The following is a 14,935-nucleotide window of genomic DNA, read 5'->3' on the forward strand; positions in this document are numbered from 1 at the left end:
AAGGTCTAGGAGAAGACAAACAAATTTGAAGGCTACTATGGTCTATTTCCAGGGGGTTATTGGAGTTGAGCCCCCACCAAAAAAAAATCAGCCCATGGTCATGTGATCAAAAATCCATGGTCATGTGATGGAAGAACAAGTGCACAGCTTGTTAGGTCCCGTTCACACGGAGTGCCGATGGCGGATTTTGGTCCTGATTCTGACGCGGGAAGTCCGACAGTCGCGGCACTCCGTTCCGGTGAAGGCCCAAATGAATAGGCCTAGAATGTAACATGCTGCTGCGAGGTGGACGCCACGGCTGAATCAGCCGCGGAATCCACCTGAAGAAAGGGCAGCTTGCTTCTTTTTTCCGTGAGCGCTAACGGTCTACATAGACCGCTATTGTGAGGGGGCGGATTATGACGTGGATTCCGTGCCAAAATCCGTCCCCTCTTGCCTCGTGTGAACGGGGCCTTACAGTCACAGCACAATAATCAGATATCTGCCTGGTAATGAGCTGTGCACCTGCCACCTGACCACTGACTGTGCATCACATGACCATGGACTGTGCATCACATAACCATGGACTGTAAATCACATGACCATGGACTATAAATCACATGACCATGGACTGGCTTATCACTGGACGTAAACAATTAATGACAACAAGCAGAGATCTAGAAAACCATGAGAAATTGATACAGAAAGTATATTGGAAAATTGTACAACTTTTCATTATACAAAGAATAACATTTATCTTCTGAAACTGGACATCCCCTTTAAATCTCGGTGTCATACCTTTTAGGCCCTGCACCAGGCATCATACAGCACATCAGTTGCCTGGAATGTTCTTTTAAGCTTACAACATAGTGAAGGTAAATAGCTTTCATTGCTTTCTAGGGAGCTACAAAATAACCCATTGGACCTCACTCTTAAAGGAACATCACATATACCCTGCCTGACAAAGGGTCCTGAATCACGTGTCTTCTAATACCATGAAGAGATTTCTTCTTTCTCCTATACCAGGAGAATTCAGTTTCGGGCTCCGGGGGTTCAGACCCTCTTAATAATTCAGGTACATTTTGCACCAGTTGGGTAGGATTAGGAACAGAGTAGAGGACGCCGGTTTTAAGATTTTCCCCACTATATTATGAGACTACAAACACTATGCTGGTAATTCCACTAAGCAAACACAAGGGGGCGCACCTGGTTCTGAAAGTAACCTGCGTCTACATTTATTACAACACTGCTATTTCCTTATACCCTAACGTCTCAAAAAATTTACCATAAATTAGTAGTGGTGTCATATATACCCACACCTTAAAGGGGCATTATTACCAAAATACCGATCTATGGCCATGTTTAACCCTGCACTGAACACTGCTTTTATTTCTGCAGGTTTGTTATAATAAAATTGGATTTGTTCATTTGTATGAATCTTTTTTTCTATTGATCTCCACAAGTAACGTATCCTTAAACGTCTTCCGGAAACTTGTGACCCCATTATGTCATGGTATATTAGTCCACTGAGACTTGTACAAGATAGAATTACCAATGTGGCCGACAACGGATTTCAAGCCCTGCTGTGTAATGCTTCATGTTCCCTGCGGAGGCGCTGTTAGGGAATTAAACACTTGAAGCTTGGTTCACCCACAGATTACAGATGATGAATGGTGGTCAGGAGACTATGTACAGTATTTAGTTTACCCTTCTTTTATAGGGTTTGCCCAAAGTAGACATCCCCTTTAAAAGACATAATGATATGAGGTAGAAGCTGAGCTGAAGCCGACAACAGTATATAAACAAAATAGGTCTGTATACTATCTATTATTAACTTTTCAGACAGTTTAGTCTCACTTCATAGGGCAAGTGATTCTGGAGCGAAATGTAATGCACTTTATGCAAAAATGTTGCTTTCTGCCTGTAAGACCTCTTTAAAGTTCCTGCCCCGAAGTGTCTCCCTTCTTACTAATTTGCAGTTCTCACCCTGTTGCTAGTTAAGGTCCTTCCATAAATACATAACATAAGCAAGATGTCTTCAGAGTTAGTGGAGGGGAAGGTTCTGTTCTGTCTTCACACATTAAATAGAGATGGAAGGAGTTTGTTTCCCTCACAACCTCCACTTCTGTAAATTGTTGCTCTGTGCAAAGGACTGACCATTCTGCAAAACTCAAATCTGACAATGTAAGTAAAAAAAATCTATGTACTTGTATCTACTACTTGCTGCTAGTGTGATTAGAGGTAGGATATTATACAAAGACAGCAAGCAGCTTACCTGACTGTTCTCATAGGCTGTTTTTTCCCTGTTTTAGCTGCAGTGTTCCTGGATCTCCTATATTATGATCACTTGGGCTTTTCTCAGCTATTTACCATTTATCTGTTTGTTATTGTACAGTTACTCCTGGAAGAATTACATTACATTACAAGAAGTCAGTAGTATCAGTAATGGATAGGGGAGGGGGCAGACTGTGTACACACCCACAACCTCAGAGATAAATGCAAAATGTGCTGCGGCCATAATGTGATTATTAGCAGCAGAAAACCTGATAGGACATCGTGTGTAAAGACTCATACAGTCATAGAACCGCGTGCTCAGCAAGACCCTCCACATTTTCACCTTTAAAGGGGCTCTATCAGCAAAATTATGCTGTAAGAGCCCCACATATGCATGAATAGGCTTTAAAAAGGCTATTCAGGCACCGCAAATGTCATTGTAAACCTCCCCCCCGTTTTAAAATAAAACTATAAAACATATATGTAAATGATACCTGAACGTGCACGGTGGGCGGTCCTCCAAGGTCCGACGTCATCTTGCTGTCATGCCTTCCTCTTCTTTCTTCTTCCAGCGACGTCCTCCTGTCCTTGCTCTTCCCCACCTTCTTCTGTTCTTCCGGCGGGTTGTGTTCAAATCCCGCGCGTGCGCAGTATCGTTCCCTCCGGATCGCTACTGCGCACGCGTCTGCACCATTTTTGTTGCAGTTTTAAGTACACAGTACGCTCATGAACTTCTTCATTCCGGAAGATAAGAGGAAGGTGAGGAAGAGCGAGGACAGGAGGGCGTCGCTGAAAGAAGAGGAAGGCGTGACAGCCAGATGATGTCGGACCTTGGAGGACCGCCCACCGTGCACGATAAGGTATGATTTACAAATATGTTTTTATGGATTGATTTTAAAAGGGGGGGGGAGGTTTAAGATAAGATTAGCGGTGCCTGAATAGCCTTTTAAAGTCTATTCACGTATATGTGGGGCTCATACAGCATGATGTTGCTGATAGAGCCCCTTTAAGACTTAAAATTGTAAATCTGTCACAAAGAGAGAATCTAAGAATAAACTGTACAGAAACCAAAAAGATTCTTGTAAATTAACTTTATTAATAGTGCACAGAACTGTATATGCACTCAAAACCAAGTGCAAGTCCATATTAATACAGTGTACAGAAATGTTTAGGGAATAGACTAAAATACAATAATCCATTGAATCCACTTTAACAACAAGCAGACGCGTCGTAATATTTAAATAAAATATGCATTTGAAAAATTAAATATGTCCCATAAAATGGATCTATTTACAGACACTACATAAATGTTGGATGAAGATACTCAGCACCTGTCTGTACTGTTGCAATAAGACGGACATATCCCCTCCAAAAATAATCTTTTTAAAAAAAAAAAAAAAATTAAACAAAATATAATACATTCATGGCAGGAACCGTGTATAATGACATAAAGTTCAGTTATATTGACGATATATTAATATATCATGGAACACTGATGTGTAACAACTGCTCGAAAGTGCCGCTGTACCTGGAAACCTAGTTAAAGGGCCAAAAATAACCCTAAAACGGCAATTGGTTTAGTGGATAAATATACCAGAAACATAAAAATAAGGTAGAAGCGACGTGAAACGCGTCAGCTATGGAAAACTTTACATGTATTGAGGTTATTCTTTTCTTTATGTATTGGGAACTTGAGTTTTAGTTTTAAAGACCCGACAAAAGGCCGTCATTTAGGATTTTATTTTAGTTTACTATTGAATATTTTTTTTTATAAAATATAAAATATATAAAATAAAAATTTAAATTAAAAGTAATTTTTTTTTTTTTTATAAAAAGTGAACAAAAACAAAAAAACTGCTGATTTCCCATTGCTGATTTAAAAAGCAGAATAAAAAAAAATGTAATTTGTTTTTAAAGAAAAAAAAAAAGGATATTTTAAAAAAGAAAAAAAAATTAACATTGTTCCGAATGTTGCAAAAATTGAACGAAAATAAATAATTAATTTATTCAGAATCCATTTCTATCAAACTGATATTATTTTGGCCACTTGTCTCCATGTGGCTCTGGAGGATTGGGCATGTTCCTTGTGTTTTTAGGGAGGATAAGCCATTGTCACCAGAAGTGTCTGGCCGTGTCTTACTTCCCATTCCCTATGGAGAATACATGCATACTCGGCATGTATGGGCGAAATTGCTGTGCTCTAAGGGTGCTTCGACATATGGGAGGGCATTTACCAAGACTCTTGCCTCGTTTCGTGTAGTAATTTTTTGATGAATACATGGCCCTTAAAAAAAACAAAAAAACTCCAGTATCTTGGGCTATATAAAAAAAAATATATATGTGACAGCATAGAATGACAATTTCCATGAGTCAAATTCTGCATAAGATTTGAGACAATTGTGTCTTATTTTAGTAATTAGGTGCATGGACTAACATGACCTAAAAAGGCGCAAAAAATTGTGCAAATGATAAATGAAAAAAAAAAAAAAAAAAAATGAAAAAAAAAAAAAAAAAAAGCGCACACCCCTTTAGCACTAAAACAGGCAATAGAATGGCCCTTCGGATCCGGGTAAGCGCTGACAAACCTTCACTACAAGAATTAATGGGTAAAGAAGGGGCGAAAAGAACCTACGAAAAGTAAAAAGTTCATATTGTAAGTCCATTAGAAAATCTGATCCTTTCCAACAAGAATCTGCGGGTATTAGAAACAGCCCCATAAAAAAACCAACCCAAATTGTTTCTGTATATAGATTGATATAAAACACAGGTAAAGCTATATACACCGCATGTATATATCGTTATACAGAGGATGGGGGATGGTGCCCCATGGTATATACATCACTCATAAGCTGACCGCCTGGCCAAGTAATACAAGTTACGTGTGCTACTGGAAATCAGCCATGACGGAGGCAAAGGAAAGGTGTGCTGTAGTCACAAAAATACACTCTTCCTGGTTTACTCTCTCGCTTGGTTAGGGTAAGTTCACATGTAGTTTTTTGGTCAGGACTTTGAGGCCGTATCCGCCTCAAAACCCTGACCAAAAAGCTGTCTCCCGTTGAAATCAATGGGAGCCGCTCAGGTGTTTTTTTTCTGGGAGCCGTTTCATTCTTCAGGCGGAGTCGCCTTGTGATTCGGCCTGAAGACACTCCCTCCTCCGCACTAGGCTCATTCATTGGGCCTAATCCAGAGCGGAGTGCGTGGCTGGATGCCGCTGCACTGCACTGGCTTTCAGTCAAGGCTACCCAGTTTTTGGCCGCCTCAGGTTCCGATCCAAAAAACCCCGTGTGAAATACCCTTAGGAGCAGCAGATACAATGGAGGTGAAATTATAGTCAGGTGTTTTCAATCAATGGGGTGACTAGGATGTGAATGGGCGACCCCTTCTATTTAAAGAACAGAAACCTACCAAATCTGATCTTCACAACAATGCGGTGACATTCAGCAACCCCTTCTATTTAAAGGGATCTACCAAACCTGATCTTCACAACACGTTTGTAGAAGTGTATCATGGGAGAAATAAAGGAGATTTCTACCGTGTTTCCCCGAAAGTAGGACACCCCCTGAAAGTAAGGCATGCGGGGGTTTCTGTTAAATTGCCTAATATAAGGCATCCCCCGAAAATAAGGCATGCCGGGCACTGGTGTGCGGGGTTTCGGGGGGCGGGGCTTAGTGGAGCTTTTGTGGGCGGGGCTTATCGAGCTCCACTTCACTGACACAGCAGCCGTGCTCTGTGCTCCGTGTGCACAGCAAAGCCGGCTGCTGCCTCTGCTGTTGTAGGATGAGCTCTACATATAGAAGAGGCAGCAGCCGGCTTTGCTGTGCACACGGAGCAGAGCACGGCTGCTGTGTCAGTGAAGTGGAGCTCGCTAAGCCCCGCCCACGGAATCTCCGCTAAGCCCCGCCCACCACTTCCGGGACGAACAGCAGCACCAGCGCTGCTAGGAAGAAGGGAAAGGTAAGTAGGATACCTTCCCCCCTCCCCTCCCTACAACCGGCAGTCATGCTGACGCTCCACTAAGGAAGTGCCGGCATGACTGCCGGTTGTAATAAGACGTCCCCCGAAAATAAGACAGGTCCTATATTTAGAGTGACAATTTAATATAAGACACTGTCTAATTTTCGGGGAAACACGGTAAGGACCTCAGAAGAAGTGTTGCTGATGCTCATCAGGCTATAAAAGGTTACAAAAATCATTCACTTTAATGGGAGGCAGAACATGTCTGCTGACAAAGGGAGCATCATGCTCAATCCCCAGGCAGATTTTGGAGTGGTTTTTTGTATAGCAGAATGTGGAGCAAATTTATAGAATCCAAAATCTGTTTCTAATTCCTAAAGCAAACTTCTTACTGTCTGACCAAATTCCTCCATCTTAACCCTTAGGGGGCTATTCACAAGCAAGAATTTGAAACTGAATTCCTCCCCCAAATAAGCAGAAAATTCCACCCAGATTCTGCCTCCCATTGTTATCAATAGGAGGCAGACATCGCGGGAAAACGGTGGTGGAAAATGAAGAGGAATTCCTCCCCTTATGGTCCCATCTCTGTGACTTTTGTGCTTAGTCGGCTCCTATACTGGGGTAAGTAACCCTCACAGCCACATGAGCAATGCAATCCCAAGAGCCACCTTAGGGTTTCCATTAGGGCTAAGCCGATTTTGAGATTTCAGGATCAATTTTAAAATCTGATTTCCGATCATTTTCCAACCGATCCCGATCATGAAATTTGCTCGATCGCTGATCGGGATCAGATCTTTCCCGATCCTGATCGATCAACCCTATTTATGATATATACATGAATAGGGTTGAGCCGATCTTGAGATAACCTCTGACCTCGATCCCGCTGGAAAAGATCGAGATTCCAATCGTGATCATGAAATTTACTCGATCGCCGATCGGAATTTGAACCCGATCACTCAACCCTAGTTTCCATTCATTTTGATGGAAGGGGCAGTCATGTACAGCCTTAGAGAAAGCTTCGACTATATGACAAACATACCACTAAGGAGTCTTCCTATTTCCAGACCTATCTAAGATCTATCCATTGCCCATACATCATACTATAGATCATCATGTGTGCATCGTACATTCCCTTCCACATTGACCAGAGCGGTTATAATCTTTGTGATGATTCAAGCAGAAAATAATGAGGTTTTTTTTTTTTCTCACTTGAATATATAAACTTGAATATATCCCCAAACCCCCAATGTTAATACTCACCCCTCCCCCACACATTATTTACAGATATAAATTAAGTCAATAACAATATAAGTTGAAATATACAAATAAATAATAAAATTTGTAGTAACAAGATTAGAAAAAAAAAAGTTTTGGTAAAATTTTGACCTTTCAGAAGTGTAAGGCTGAGGTGTAACCATGAAATTGAGGATCACGTGATGGATGTTTCTAGAGCAGAATTTTCCACTCTTAAAGGAGAACTCCCCTTTGCACTGGTAAAATATACATAAAGTGTATTATGTCTTACTGATTCCGGCACAGTTGGAATTTTTTCTCTAGCCCCCACCATTCCTGAGCAAACATTTCTGTTTGCTTCAGCAACCAATATGACATTTAAGCTCCCTACTGTTGGGTGGGCGGTCCTGGGGCGGTACAAACAGCCATGGACCGCCCACCTGAGAGTAGGGAGCCTAACTGGCCAACTATATGCTGAAACTAACACAAATGATTGCTCAGGAATGGTGTGGGCTAGAGAAAAAATTCCAAGTGTGCCAGAATCAGTGAAGCAGCACTTATTGGAGGAAACTAAGAGTTATGGAAGTGGTGGACTTGTGGTCTGCCCACACTAAATGGACATCAAATAGTAACTCAAAGGGATTTTGCAGGATTAGGATATCAATAAAGTGGGTAGTGGTGGCTTTAAAGTCTAGAAAAATGGTGGATTTTTGGCAACTTGGCCATGGTTAATGGGCTTGCTAGACAATAACGAACAATCATTGTGAGACTGAGCTAGTGTACCAAATTGTGGTGATAGGTACCATAGGCCGGCATCGATAAATAATATGATTTAGGCCACGTAGTGGATTTGATGTGAGTTTCCCAAAACTTCATCCTAATGTAGGGGAAAAAAAATCTGCAGGAAAATTAGAGCCTGCTGCAGATTCTCAAATGCAAAGAAATAGTGTGAAATTCAAGGTGACATTACAGAAAACCTGTAACAAAATCTGGTGAAAATATCTGGATTTGGCTCAGATTTGTTGCAAAATTTCTCCCATGCTAGCCTTCTTGAGCCATAAGTGATTACCTCTAACAATTCATTAAAAAGTGCTGCCCAGGATTAGAAAATCATGCCCATTTCCTTCAAAAAAACAGCACCTCTCCTGTTCATGCGTTGTTTATACATGTTCAGAAATAAAATGAATGAAGATGAGCTGCAATACCACACCCAACCTGTGAGCAAAGTGTGGTGCTGTTTCAGGAAAAAAAGAAGACATGTTTTTCCTAATCACGACCCCTTTAAGCCCTATAATCTGAGCAGCCATCTTGTACATATCCGGGGGCCATTTTCAATGTCAAGACCTGGATTTAGAACGAAGGCTGCAGTCTGAATTGGCGATGAAATAAAGGTACAGTAACACATTGTGTGCCCATAAACTTCTGTCTTGTGCAAAAAGTGTGGAAGGTGCAAGACCTGATATCTAAAGAAAAAAATGACCAGGACGTCACTGAAGAGTCAACATGCAATTCATCAAACTGACAGCAGGGGGCAGATAAGAGCAATGAAAACACTGGAATGTGATTGAAGGTGTATTATGTGCATATAAAATGGATACTGGAGACACGGCCTGTTAACCCCGAGCAGTCAGCTGGCCAGTAATGAGTACTGAGGCCGTTCAATCGCTCACCACATGGCGGAGTCATGGGTCCTCCAGCACAAAGCCCTTCACAGCTGCCCTGCTATAGAAGGAGGACAATATACAACAAGCTATGTCCTCTTGTATAAAAATACTGTGTTCTTCTATCTCTTGGTCCGTGCTATTTAAGGCTGAAATGCAGGTCACAGGATGAAGTGATGCAGCTTATGTGCCGTTTTTCTGTTCCCATTCCTGCAAAAGAAAGTGAATAAAATAAAATAAAAATAAAAAAAAATATATATATATTATATATAAATAACAGATTAATTATGCACACAAATATTTTAATAATTTATTATATTAATTGTTAAAAAAATTACCAAAAAAAATCTAGAAGCAATTACTTAAAACGCCCACTAGAGGGAGCAGTTTATTCTCCCATCTGATTTTCACACACATAATAATCCAATCATTTACCCATTACATATCAGATTGCCTCCTTGTTGCATCAGCCGCGGACCGGCACATGCGACAACTAAATTTAGAACAACCGTAACGTAAAAACTATTTCAAGACGACCCGAGCAGAACCAAATGTGTTTTCTCTGACTAGATCAAGCAGGACCATTGCTTAAAGGGGATTTGCAGACAGGAAAAATGGATGACCTATCCTCAGGACAGACTATCAATATTAGATTGGTGGGCTCCTGATGTTTGAAGGGGCCACAGTACTCGAAAAACTCACAGCCCATAGTAGTATTGCAGTTCCTAAATTCACTTCACTGGAGAGGCATTATAGATATGTAGATCTCATATTCCAGGATTATCCAGGATATTAGGCTCCACTTTCTCTTCTCAGGCCAATAGCATGACATCCATTGGTCACATGGCCATGCTGTGATTCAGTCCCGTCTAAAAGGATGGGGCTGAGGTGCAATACCAAGCACAGCCACTATACAATGTACGGCGCTGTGCTTGGTATGTAGTGCAGTCCCGGGATACTCCTTTAAGGAGACTCAATATACATATCTATAATAAGGACATAATCAATATGATAACAAAATGCTGAACGTAATTCATATACGTAAAAGTCGTAATTCATATCCTAACCACTAGGTGGCCATTTATAGACACATTTAGCATAAACATCTAACAGATGACGAAAGCGTGTTTTCTTCAAATCTGGTCATCTTGGGATATGTTACTTTAGACTTCTCTAGATCTATACTTGTAATCCCCCTCCTATAATGACGGATATAAATGGTATACGCCTGTGGAAGGGACATGAGGGGAGGCAAGGAAATTGTTGGAAGTCTCCTTTAAGGCAGTAGTTGTGTGACTCTAGTCTTACCCTTACCTTTGCCTTCCGTAGCACATGGCCTCGTACCGGGGAGTTATGTGCTGGTGGGTGTCTCTTTAAGGCTGCGGCACTGTTCACCGGTAGGGAGCATTCTGCGTCACTGGTGTCACAGCTGGAGATGGGAGAGTTCTCCACAGTCCGATGGCGGAGAACTGGAGACTGCGGGGGAGAAACCTTGTTATTGGACCACACTAATACTGCTACATGGTGCCAAGATAGCATTGCCGCATAGTGTTAAGATAATGCAGCCACATAGTGCCAAAATAACACTGTTATACCAGCTCACAATTGTTCCCAAATAACACTCCCTTCAAGAATACCGCTATACCAACTCACATAACCAAAGGTGAAACCAAATAATACATAACCAATGGGTATACCGAAATAAACACTGCTATACTTGCTAAGGGTGTACCCAAATAATAGTTACATATACACAAATATACACCGCTAAAATGCGGACCCTAGACAACTGCCCAGCTTGCCAACCCCTAAACCTGATACTGAGCCGAGTCTTACCTGTGGCCTGGACGTCCCATTCTTGGGTTCTATAGCGAGACCAAGAGTAATTCCACCTGCCATGGCTTTCTTCAGATTTTCTTTCACCTCTGTGAGCTCCAGCTCCAGACTGACCCGCTCGCCCTCCTTCACTTTACACTCCTCCTCCAGCTTCTTTAACTTGTCCTCCAGCATCGCCTGAGATTTTCTTCCTAGAAATCAAAAGAGGGAGAAATTGCCTAAAATGCTACAGACGGCGCCATCACTTACAGCAACAGGTCAGAGGAGGAGTATGTAACAAACAGCGCCCTCTTGTGCATGGGAGGAGTAGTTCAGTGCTAGGCGAGATCCTTGGCTCTTGGTAGGGAATCACAAGGCATTATGGGTTTTGGGCCTGTACCTGCATTAGCTTCAATGGCCGCTTTCGTATCCCGCTTCTCTTTCCTCAGCTGGGCCAGTCTGTTCCTCAGAGCTTCTTTCTTTTTCAGTAGTTCCTCCTCCTTCTGTTGTAATTTCTTGGCGTCGGCCTCCACTCGGTTCTTTCCATATTTATACTGCTCAGCATCTGTGTATCAGAGAAAGCATCATCACTACTGGGTACCAACTTACCACCTTAACCCATATAGTACAGCTATTCCAAAGATATAAGCCTCTAACTGTTGATGCAAATTAGGGTCAGGTAGCCAACTGAGCTGTAACACACAGCATAGAAACCGCGCCCCTAGAGACTCCACAGCGTTACCACTTGCTGGGCTAGTCGACCCTAATTTGCATAAACATCACCAGGGCTTATATCTTTGGAATGGCTGAACAGATTTGGATAAGAAAAAAACACCAAAATGTTCAAGGCGACAGCTGGGTGACCCGCCATGCAAATGGATCGCGCAATTAGTGACGGCTCCAGGTGTTGGCTGGTGACACAATGTCAGTGGGTGGCGCTATACTGTAGTCGATGTTCTGCTTACTGGAGGTGCTGCGCTTTACAGTGCTGGTCGGACTCGGCTTCCTCTGTTGGCTGGTGGCTAGTCTGGATTTGGATGTAATCCCATTAGATGCTGTAGGAGGCTTTTTGCTCTTGAGCTGTGGAAATGAAATAAGGAAACATGAATTTTACAGAAAATTTCGCTTTTACAACACTTCACATTCAACGTCAAATAATTTAATAACCTCAAATTTTTACTGTAACGTCACACAATTTCGGTTTAGTTCTTAATTCCATTGTATTATGGGAGCACAGGAGTTATCACATCTGGTATCACATCTTAGACAGTGGGGTGGTGGGTAGGGGGGTTGGCAGATTTGAGGTTAAGATCATTTATGATTTGAATTGCCAAATGAGACGGGTGAAGAGCGTCGGTCGCGCTCGCTGTCTGGTTTTATTTAGCGGAGCAGTAAGAATATCGGGACATTGTTTAATAACCTTCAGTGGAGGATAATGAAGTTACACAGGAAAATATCAATCTGCGGTAGATTAGAGGCCGAGAAGAGAAAAGACATCCAATTAGAAAGCCTTTAATGAATTTGTGTAAGAAGTAATGAATTGGAAGTTATTAAGGGATATGGAGGAAATTACATGATGTTCCTGAGGAGGATTAGACAATAAGAGGCCGCCGCTCACCTTTCCTATTATTTCAGATGACCAATTAGATTTGGCAGTGACCTCCATGGGTGTATGCTGAGCACCGTTCAGACACAAAAATACTGAACACACTTGGCTTTTTGTAAAAATTCGCCCCTAATCTGAACTATATTTCCATAGGGGTTCTCCCTTTATTTGGTAGAAAGCTCAATACGCAGATCACAGCATTACAAATTAGCTGTGATCTTTTAAATAAGTGTTCAACTTTCCTGCAGCGCCCCCACAGGGGAAAATAAGTATTACACAGTGTCCATCCAAATCAACTAGTTGTCTGTGTAATGCAGGACAGGACAGGTCCTCCAGAGCAGTGATTTTCAACCAGTGTGCCGCGGCACACTAGTGTGCCGTGACACATGGTCGGGTGTGCCGCGGGGAAAGTTCCCCAGACGCATGCCAAGATTGGCACGGGAGACCTATTTTGCTGGCACAGCAGCCAGTCCCCGTGTAAATGTAGACGGAGCGTCCTTACACTGCTCTGCTAGCTAGAGCTGAGGTGTAGGACACGCCCCCTTCTCTCCCTGCCCACCAATCAGAGGTGAGCCTCTCACTGCACAGGATAAGGGCTCCCTGGACCTGCTGCTACATGTGAGGAGGAGCTCCTGCCGTCTGCAGCCCTGAATAGGAGAGGAGGAGAGGAAGCTGAACAAAGTGAAAGTAAAAGAAAACACCAGGTTAGTAACTATTCTCATTAATGTCAGGCATTTGGGGTTATTACTTTAGTTTTAGTAACTCCATGTGCCTCACATTAATAGCAATTAACCTCATCATGTCCCTCATATTAACCCCTGTGTGGCTCACATAAGAGTTAATAACATGTGTGACATATGGGGGTACTATATAATGAAGATATTTACTTAATTATCACCTCCATATGTCTCACATATCAGTATCCCTTATGTAAAGCACACAGGGGGTTAATGTGAGGGACAGGATTGGGTTCACTGCTATTAATATGAGGCACATTGAGTTGTAACCTGTAATATACATGACCAGACTTTTTATACACAACTGTGGATAAGAGTACAGACCTATACATTTCTAAGGACCCATATATACAGCCATTCTTTTTGTGGCTGTGTATCTGGGCCAAATTGAAGAGCTGAAAATTATAGAGCAGGTCCTATATCTGTCCTATACATTCCCTATATCTGTCCTATATATACCCTATATCTGTCCTATACCTACCCTATATATGTCCTATACATACCCTATATCTGTCTGCATTTGTGGCCCTGTCAATTAATTTTTAATGTTTATATCAGTGAAAACCACATGCGTGCCACTTGTATGCAGAAGGCGTAAGGCTGAGGCCCCACGTTGCATAAACGCAGCGTTTTTGTTGCAGATTTTGCGGCAGTTTATTTCAACCAAAGAATCAACCATTTAGAATCTATATTATTAACTATATGTATAAAATGTAGTGTTTTAGTGTCATTTTGTGCCATTTTGGTTGGTGGTGTGCCCCGGGATTTTTTAAGTGTAAAAAGTGTGCCGCGGCTCAAAAAAGGTTGAAAATCACTGCTCCAGAGTGAGAGACACTCTTCTAACCAATCTCCAATAGATAAGGGCCTGAACAAGGGCACCAGTGCCCTCTATAGGTTACAATAAGAATTAGACTTTGGCTGCATACAGTAAGTTTAACCCCATTTATGACCTATTGTAATTGCCTTAAAATGAATTTATTGCCCATTGTATTTTCTGTACAGGACTATGGGGGCAGCCAACCTGCCTGAGCTTCTCCTCAACTCTGATAACAGCATTTAGTGATCTGCTTTACAGTATAGTCATGGCCATAGGTAGCAACAGACTGGAGTAGACACATTAAGGTCTATAGGAGAGCTTTCTAGTCATGCTCTGTGCAGGGAGAAGGAGTAGATAAGCCATGACATCATCTATTAGGGGGAGAAATGATGGCTCATTGGTGTTATCTTTTATTGTAATTCTATCTGTTATTAGGCATAGCGGCAGGAGTAAAAATTGCTGATTGGCCTTGGAGCTTCTTCCGGCGGAAGCACTTGCCATATGTGACTGCTGAGGAGAATCAGTGGCCTTAGGAAGGGACCTTGGGCGTCTTATATGTCACACCCACTATGTGTCCTGGGTCCTTTCCTTATGCCACTGGTTGGCCTCAGTGGTCACGGGTGGTGTAGACTTCTGTCGGAAGAAGCCCCAGGGGGCTTTTAATACCAAACATTGGTGGTAGACACCGAAGCATCAGGGAAAGGTAATTTTCAGGTTGTCTGGTCAACATGGTCCTCCATGTCTGTCCCTATCCTGGCACACCAATTACCAATGCACTGGGCATTAGACTGCCGTTGTAGAGACAAACATATAGGAAATATGCTAAACCATTACATATATGTATATACAGATCTGTCTA

The 14,935-nt window shown here is 42.1% G+C and overlaps 1 protein-coding gene across 3 annotated transcripts in view; it reads right to left on the reverse strand.

The window, feature by feature from the left end:
- Window positions 1-8,835: 8,835 nt before the first annotated feature.
- AFAP1 (actin filament associated protein 1) overlaps window positions 8,836-14,935 on the reverse strand; it is a 94,053-nt gene continuing 87,953 nt past the window's right edge. For all 3 annotated transcript variants that reach the window (XM_075260445.1, XM_075260453.1, XM_075260438.1), the window contains 5 exons: window positions 11,882-11,996; window positions 11,317-11,481; window positions 10,938-11,128; window positions 10,416-10,577; window positions 8,836-9,311 (listed from right to left, as the gene is read on the reverse strand). In XM_075260445.1, coding sequence (XP_075116546.1) covers window positions 9,285-9,311; window positions 10,416-10,577; window positions 10,938-11,128; window positions 11,317-11,481; window positions 11,882-11,996 — 660 coding nt within the window. In that variant the 3' untranslated portion in view covers window positions 8,836-9,284. The remainder of the gene's footprint in view (window positions 9,312-10,415; window positions 10,578-10,937; window positions 11,129-11,316; window positions 11,482-11,881; window positions 11,997-14,935) is intronic.

The sequence above is a fragment of the Leptodactylus fuscus genome, chromosome 1 (assembly GCF_031893055.1).
Source record: "Leptodactylus fuscus isolate aLepFus1 chromosome 1, aLepFus1.hap2, whole genome shotgun sequence".
NCBI classification, from domain to species: Eukaryota; Metazoa; Chordata; class Amphibia; order Anura; family Leptodactylidae; genus Leptodactylus; species Leptodactylus fuscus.